General features: G+C 43.2%; 1 protein-coding gene across 3 annotated transcripts in view; it reads left to right on the top strand.

Moving 5' to 3' along the window:
• LOC109957465 (vascular endothelial zinc finger 1-like) overlaps positions 1 to 8,883 on the top strand; it is a 59,782-nt gene that overhangs the window by 17,799 nt on the left and 33,100 nt on the right. For all 3 annotated transcript variants that reach the window (XM_020595358.1, XM_020595357.1, XM_020595356.1), the window contains exons 2-3: positions 324 to 1,078; positions 3,792 to 3,861. In XM_020595358.1, coding sequence (XP_020451014.1) covers positions 324 to 1,078; positions 3,792 to 3,861 — 825 coding nt within the window. The remainder of the gene's footprint in view (positions 1 to 323; positions 1,079 to 3,791; positions 3,862 to 8,883) is intronic.

Raw genomic sequence — 8,883 nt, 5'->3', positions numbered from 1 at the left:
TTCCCTACATATTAAAGCTGCCCACTGCACAGCCTTGATATGAAATCCATGTAACAAGTTAATCACTCAACATCTGCAACGCAGCTTCCATTTGGTGGTTTCCTTCACTGTGCCAACTGGTGGATAGTGTTTCTGAAATGTATGGAAAGAGGAGGAACCAAGATATCTTAAATATGTTTTTTTCTGCCTGTCTGTCCTGATGGACAGTATTTGACACAATGGACAAATCAAATAACTTTTCCCACTTTGTTGGTCTTTTGCCTCATGTATGCTTTAAGGATGTGTTAACATCGTTTTACATAGCTCTGTCTTTGTCATTACAGCAGGCCAATGAGGCTCTGCATCATCAGCACCAAGTAGCTGGGAACAGCCTCTTGCCTTTGCTCAATTCTGGAACAGAGCCACCTGATCAGAAGCCGGTACTCCCCATTCCCTTGGATCAGAAACCCCCTGTCAGTGCTGCAGAACTTCTTAAAGACAATGTGGCCAGTGGGACTGGAGGAGGAGGTGGCGGTGGGCCTCCAGTTGCTGTGGTCAAAAAGGAGCCTAAGTCAAAGACGCCTTTCATCTGTGGCTACTGCAACAAAGCTTTTCGGGACAGCTACCACCTGCGGCGACATGAGTCTTGCCACACTGGCATTAAGATGGTTTCACGACCTAAGAAGACGCAAACAGCCCCCACCATGGTACCACTCATATCCACTGTACCACGGGAGAATAACGGAAATCCTTCATACATTACTACTGTAGCTGGTATCCTGACAACAGCCACCACATCAGCATCCACAGGCACTAGCATAATGACCTCAATGCAACACCAACAGCAGCAGAGCATCCCTAAGAAGCCCCCCAAGCCAGTGAAAAAGAATCATGGTTGTGACATGTGTGGTAAGGCCTTCAGAGATGTGTATCACCTCAACCGGCACAAGCTGTCGCACTCTGATGAGAAGCCATTTGAGTGTCCCATCTGTCAGCAGAGGTTCAAGAGGAAAGATCGCATGACATATCATGTCCGCTCCCATGATGGTGGAGTTCACAAGCCTTACATTTGTTCTGTCTGTGGGAAGGGCTTTTCCAGGTATGTGAACATAATTTCTGAACGTTTTTTTAATGCTACGTGGAAACAGCTATTACTTTTTGAAGCAGTATTAGAGATGTTCCAAGCCAATCCAGGCATGTTTTAAAGGACTGGTGTTGACTAAAATAAAACCAATTAAATGCGGATTCTTCTTTACTTTTACCTCCATGTAAATGCTCTCCCATACTTTGGCACATTTAATTGTGTATTATTGACTACTGCCCTGGCTTCTCTTTCCTCTTTTGGAGCAGGATAGTAATTTTCCATCTCATAAAATGCAGAGCATTGCATTGTTGTTTGTAGAAAGTAGTGTACATGCCATGTGCACTACTTTTTATGTTCCATTGTGGAATTTTTAAGTGCACTATATAATGGATAGATTTACACGTTTGGACACCACTACAACATGGCGAACACACTATACAGCAGAGGTGGGGGACTCGAGTCACATGACTTGACTCAAATCAGACTTAAGTCACAAATCTGAGGATTTGGGACTTGCTTGACTGACACTGTCTTGGAATTCATGACTTGAGACTTAGACTTGAGAGAGGGGACTATTTGTCTTGGATATTGAGAAGTTAGGTTTGTTTATGAAACACAGTTGGGTGAACACAGCGAACCAGCAGAGGGTAGTGCACGTCTCAAGATGCAGCTACCATGGAGGGGTCTAGTCCAAAAATAACATTTGGATTTAAGAAAAATGTCAACTATGACAGTAGTAAGAAGAGAACAGTAGTATGCAAAGTCTGCAGTGCAAAAATCGGTGATGTGACCACCGCAACATCCAACTTCATCTGTTATTACAAAACAGACAAACACTTGAATGTGTCTTCTCAGCTAAATGTTAGTTACATTATTGGCTGGTCAGATGTTAGCTAGAAAGCTAAAGATAAAATTTAAGCTGTTAGACTTGACTTTGAATCGATTATGCATTTGGCACAAGTACCATTCTCCTGGCAACTGCCAAACCCAGACTCGTCCCTCATCACTCCAGAGAACATGTCTCCACTGCTCTAGAGTCCAGTGGTGGTGTCCTTTACACCACTGCATCTGACACTTTGCATTGCACTTGGTGATGTAAGGCTTGGTTGCAGCTGCTCACCCATTCCATTAAGCTCTCTACGCACTGTTCTTGAGCTAATCTGAAGGCCACATGAAGTTTGGAGGTTTGTAGCTGTTGACTTTGCAGAAAGTTGGCGACCTCTGTGTACTATGCGTCTCAGCATCCGCTGACCCTGCTCTCTGATTTTACGTGGCCGACCACTTCGTGGTATGTGTATGTATGTATATATGTATGGTAAATGGTCTTATACTTGTATAGCGCTTTTCTACACTTTATAGCAAAAGCGCTTTCACACTATTCGGCCATTCAACCATTCGCACTCACACATTCACACACCGGTGACATCAACGGGAGCAACTGGGGGTTCAGTATCTTACTCAAGGACACTTCGACATGTTGACTGGACAAGCCGGTCATCAAACCGCTAATACTCCGGTTCGGAAACGACCCGTTCTCCTCCGGTTAGGAAACGACCCGTTCTACCTCCTGAGCCACAGCCGCCCCCACAGTGTATATGTATGTGTATGTAAAGTACCTGGTTTTAATGCTCATCAGAACCAGTTAGCATAACTGTCTGTTAAGCTTTATTAGCAGCTCAGAGGGAACCAGTTGTGTTTGACACACGGTAAACTAGAATTGAATCGTGAGAGTCCCATCCTTATTGACACAGGCTGTAGCCTACTGGTCGTGGTACACCTTGTTAATTGATAAATAATGCTGACAGTTCTGATTGAAAACTATAAAGGTGATCAGATTAAATTACCCATGTTAGCCTATATGAATGAAGGTTCAACTGTAGTTTGTCGTTTCTGACATTGACATGGCACAAATAACGGACCCATGAAAATCCTAAGCTACTGGCACTGGTCAGCACAAATAACTTTGCATATTCAATTTTGTCCACCTCAGCCTGCTGGTGTTGTAGTGTTGTTTTTTTATGAGCAGTTACAGTAGAGTAAAGAAAGAATTGGATTTTGAAACAACATAGTTCTACCCCCAAAGTGATCTTTAGAATCAGCTTGGTGTCTCAAACACATACTGTAAGTAAAGACAGCTAAAATTGCAAGCTCTAGTTATGTTGTGTGAAGCATTATTTTCCTTTTAACTTTAAGACTTGCCTACTCTGTGAAGCATCTTGTTTGGCTTAGTTGGGTTTTGAAAGGTGAGCTTAACATAAAGAAAATTAGGTCTAGGCTTATCTAATAAACCTGAAGGGCTTTTTAGTGTGCCGCTATTTATTTGCTATAAAGTCAGAATATTTTTGTAATTATTGTGGTCAGAAATGAGATAATTTGCTGTAAAATTGCAGTGAAATCTGTGACTAGTTTGTGCAAATGAGTCTTTGTTATAAGTAAGTTAGCTGTAAGCAACAAAGGAAGACAAGAACAATTGTTCAGGATAAAGGATTCAAGTACAGTATTTGGTCAACCTGTGACCTAAGAACATGTACCCTGCTCCTGTCATCTGTATTCTGAGGGGAGAGAGATGATCAGTTTTAATGTCATAGGAGTATATTTACCAACTCTGATGTGGTCAAGATGATAACTGAAATGTTTTGTTCTAAAGTTTTGATCTGTAATGTTTAATGGCATGATGCTACTAGTAGAATTTGACTTTTTTTTTGTTTGCTTTTATCTCACCTTACAGACCTGATCACCTAAGCTGTCATGTCAAGCATGTCCATTCCTCAGAGAGGCCATTTAAGTGCCAAGTAACGGTAAGAGTCGTGACGCTGTTGCCTCTCAACATATTGCTCTCTAAGCTGATCCATGCAATCATTTTAAACTATAAAGGCCAGTTCAGATTGGACAGGATTGGCTGCCACCCAGAAGTTACTGGTAGGGTGCATAATTAGCATTAGAATGTCTTACAGTTTCTGTATATTTGACATTACACTTTTTGCTAGCTTTACAGTAGAGTTCCAGTGTAAACAGTGTCAGTGTTCTGTAGTGAACCGTTCAGTCCAGAGCTTATGGCAGAACTTAAACTTCTTATCATTCATGATCCCCATGAACTAAGCAGAGTTCATTCAGAAAAAGAGGGTAACAGTGCACATTTAGCTTAAAAACTAGAGATTCACTGACCTGCCAATTTCGATTTTCTTTTGTTCTAAAAACTGTAATTGACAGCATACATAAACATTTTGGAACTTTTCTTTATTGAAAACTTTTAATTGTAATCAAGTTTTCACTTTTCATCTTTCTCACCCTTATTTTCCAAATCTCCAACTAAAAATGAAGTGCAATATTTGTACAGTTAAGTGCAAAAGTTTGCATCCCCTTACTTTGAAATGGCAGAGTAAAACAGTTTCTTTCTCATCAACATAATATTTAATGCGCATTCAGCTAGTGCAAATGTTCCTTCATCAACAGAAGTAACAACAATGGTCAGTGTATAAAAAGTTGTAGTAAAATAATGAAAAGCAAATGATGAAAAGTGCAAAAGTTTGCAACCCCCTTTATGAAATGTTCTCTTAATACTTTGCATGTCCTCCCTAACCTCCTCCAACCTCTTTGGGTTCCCTCTGAGCAGCGTTTGGATCCTTTCTGGTGTAATTTTAGCCCATTTTTCATGACATACTTGTTCCAAGTCTACCAGATCATTTGGCTGTCTGCCATGCACGGCCCTCTTCAAATCGATCCGCAGGTTTTCGATGATATTTAAATCTGGAGACTGGGAAGGCCATGGTAAAATGTTCACCTTATTCCTTTTAAGCCATTTCTAAGTTGACTTCAACTGGTAGACTTCAACACCATTCGCCTGGGTAGGGCTGATTGGGAAGATGACATACCTCAGTGTACCAGCTCCCACTTGCAACTGGATTCTGGACTTCCTGACTGAAAGACCACAGGTAGTTAGAATGGGAGGGAGGGTGTCTGCTGAGCTCACAATCAGCACAGGCTAACTGCAAGGCTGGTGTCTCAGCCCCAAACTCTTCACCCTGTGCATCCATAACTGTGTCTCCAACCATGACAACATCATCATTATTATTAAATATGCTGATGACACCACCATTCTGGGCCTCATCAAGGGGGGAAACGAGTCAGGTTACAGAAGCTTGGTGAACAACATTCTCGTTTATGGAGTGGAGAATGACTTCATCCTCAATATAAACAAGTCAAAAGAAATTATAGTAGACTTCAGGAAGAACCCCTCCACTCTGCTGCCTCTGACTATCAAAGGGACTGAGATGGAGAGGGCTGACAGCCACAAGTTCCTGGCCCTGCAGGTGACATCTGACCTAAGCTGGTCACTGAACACAGCTGCCACAGTGAAGAAAGCCCAGCAGTCGCTAAACTTCATCAGGCGGCTCAGAAAAGCTGGGTTGAACCATCACCCTCTCACCCAGGCTTATAGAGGAGCGGCACAGAGCATCCCAGAGGAAGGCTCCTCAAAGGGTCATAAAGACTGCAGAGAGGATAACTGGGACTAAACTGTCTGCTCTATGGACACACTGTACACACAGTGCTGTCGTAAAAGGGCGGAAAACATACTCGAGAGACCCACACCACCCAGCTCACTCCCTGCTCAGACACAAAAACTGCACCTGTTTTAGTATGTCATAATCCCTCACTACCTCACCAAGTGTAACGACATATCCAACTCCACCATGTGAATTACTAAGTGTGATTGAGGTTCACTGGGAAAATACTATTACCCTATTTTTGTGTATTGCGGTTTTGTTGCCTTAATGTAACCTTTTTATTTTAAGACTAAGTGTTCTTTCTGGCTTTTGACTCCTTACCTGACTCCAAAGGAGAGCTGCACAAGAATTCCTATATGCCTAGACTGTTTATGCATACATGGCAAATAAAAATCTTGGCTTGTCTTGATTTGCATTATATTGTGTTCTTGTTGTATCTTTGTTTCCTTCACTTGCTGCTTTAAAGTAACTTAGATTTGTGATTTTACTGCCTACTTTGATTTGTTATTGCTCATCTGCTTTATATTTCACTTTATATTTCCTTTGTATTATGTAGCATTCATGTGGACGGCAAAGTAAGGATTTCGCTTGTCTTGATTTGCATTATATTGTGTTCTTGTTGTATCTTTGTTTCCTTCACTTGCTGCTTTAAAGTAACTTAGATTTGTGATTTTACTGCCTACTTTGATTTGTTATTGCTCATCTGCTTTATATTTCACTTTATATTTCCTTTGTATTATGTAGCATTCATGTGGACGGCAAAGTAAGGATTTCGTTGTATAGGGAAACACGTTTCCTAACTGTGCATATGACAAACACAAATACCTCTGACCTTTGGAGCCCAGGAACTTGAAGGACTCTACTGCTGATACAGTGCTGCCGAGTATGGTAAGGTGGGGGGGCTCTTCCTGAAGTCCATTGTCATCTCCACAGTTTTGAGCGTGTTCAGCTCTAGGTTGTTGTGACTACACCACAGTACCAGCTGTTCCACCTCCCGTCTATAGGCTGACTCATCCCCGTCTCGGATGAGACCAATGACCGTTGTGTCATCAGCAAACTTTAGGAGCTTAACAGAGGGGTCCTTTGAGATGCAGTCATTGGTGTAGTGTGAAAACAGCAGAGGGGAGAGCACATCCCTGGAGGGTGCCTGTGCTGATTGTCCGGGTGCTGGATGTGGTTTTCCCCAGCCTCACCTGCTGCTTCCTGTCTGTCAGAAAGCCAGAAAGCTGGTGTTCCACTGACAGGTGGGGGCAGGCACAGTGAGCTGGGTCAGTTTGGATTCGCGGATGTCCGGGATGATGGTGTGGAACGCTGGGCTGAAGTACACAAAGAGGGCCGGTGTGTAAGTCCCTGGGGAGTCAAGGTGTTGCAGCATTTAATGCAGTGTCATGTTGACTGTGTCATCCACTGACCTGTTTTCCCAGTAGGCAAACTGCAGGGGATCCAGCAGGGGGTTTACGATGGCCAGCACCAGTCTCTCAAAGGACTTCATGATGACGGATGTCAGGGTGACAGGTTTGTAGTTGTTCAGTCCACTGATGGAGGGTTTCTTGGATACTGGGATGATGGTGGAGCGTTTGAAGCAGGAGGGGACTTCACACAGCTTCAGTGACCTGTTGTAGATAAGTGTAAAGATGCGGGCCAGCTGACTGGCACAAGCCTGTCTGGGCCCGGAGCGTTTCTGACTTTTTTTTTTTTTTTTTTTTTTTTTTAAGAAGGCCACGCACATCCTTTTCACAGATCTTCAGGGGTCTGAGGCTGGAGGGAAGGAAGGTGATCATGGGGGGAGTAACTGCTGAGTCTGAGGTGATGTGGGTGAGGACTGGGGAGTTGTGCTTCTCAAACTTGCAGTAAAACACATTCAGGTCATCTGCCAGTTGATGGTCTTCCACAACGGGACGGTTTCCTGTAGCTACTGACGTTTTTCTGGATTCTCAACACAGACAAGGGGTCATTGGCTGAAAGCTGGTTTTTTAGAGTAGCTCCTTTTTGCTACTCTGATCTCCCTTGTCAACGTGTTCCTGGCCTGCCTGTCCACACTTCTGTAGGCCTCCTCTTTTGCATGACAAAGCTGCTTGAGTCTTGCTGTGTACCAGGGCTTGTTGTTGTTGTATGTGCAGAAGATCTTGGTGGGCACACACACATCCTCACAAAAGCTTATGTAAGATGTCACAATGTCAGTGAGTTCATCCAGGTCTGTGGACGCAGCCTCAAATACACTCCAATCTGTACAGTCAAAGCAGCACTGTAGCTCTGACTTTGCCTGCTCAGTCCATCTCTTCACTGTTTTGACCACAGGCTTCACAGTTTTAGGTTTCTGCCTATAGGTTGGTATAAGATGGACCATACAGTGATCAGAGTCCAAGGGCTGCACGGGGGACAGAGCATAGGCATCTTTTATTGCAGTGTAGCAGTGGTCCAAAGTGTTTTTGTCCCTGGTGGGACAACTGACATGTTGTCTGTATTTGGGCAGTTTGTGGGTGAGATTTGTTCTCTTAAAATCCCCTAGAACACTGAATGGGGAGTTGGGAGGTTTCATTTCCATGCTAGTTATCTGTTCAGCCAGGTGCTGTACTGTGGTGGCATGGGCCTGTAGTGTTATATACATTGACTAGAATGAATAACAAAAATAAGAGAGAATAATGTGGACTGCAGTTGATGAAGAGTCTTTAAGTTCATGTAACAAGTTCTTTTTAACACTGATACATCTTTACACCAACCTTCCTTTTATGTAGAAACAGATTCCTCTTTCTCCCATTTTCCCGGACAACTCAATTATACAATCTGCTCTGTATACCTGGAACATACTGGACAGCGTATTTGTATTGCGCTGTCCAAAACGGAGTCGCTGAGCCAGGTTTCTGTGAAACATAGAGCAGCAGAACATGAGAAGTCAGTTTGTTCAGATGACAAGGAGTCAAACCATTTTGCTGGCTAGAGGTGGAGATTCACTAGGTAGATAGACATGAGTGGCATCCAGGTCCCTCTTTGTCATAACTTGACCAGGATACCTCTGTGTTTTCGGCAGGTCCCGTACAAGAGTGCATAAAACCAAGGCAGCCATCTACAGCATCCTGTCAATTTAATTTAATAAATATTCTTTAAAGTTTTTAATCCAGTGGTGTGTCTCCTTCCTTTTTGTTGTGACCTTTGAGGAGGGACATAAATAAACTTTAAGTGAATGGACCAAAGACCAAGGAGACATGTCTAACACAGAGCATGGCGGAGAAGGTGAGCACATGGAGGTCGAAGTGGTCCCGTACAAGGTCCTGTACAAGAGTGCATATGACCAAGGCAGCCATCTACAGCATCCTG

The sequence above is a fragment of the Monopterus albus genome, unplaced genomic scaffold (assembly GCF_001952655.1).
Source record: "Monopterus albus unplaced genomic scaffold, M_albus_1.0 scaffold26.1, whole genome shotgun sequence".
Classification (NCBI taxonomy): domain Eukaryota; kingdom Metazoa; phylum Chordata; class Actinopteri; order Synbranchiformes; family Synbranchidae; genus Monopterus; species Monopterus albus.
This window is presented reverse-complemented; position numbering and strand designations above follow the sequence as displayed.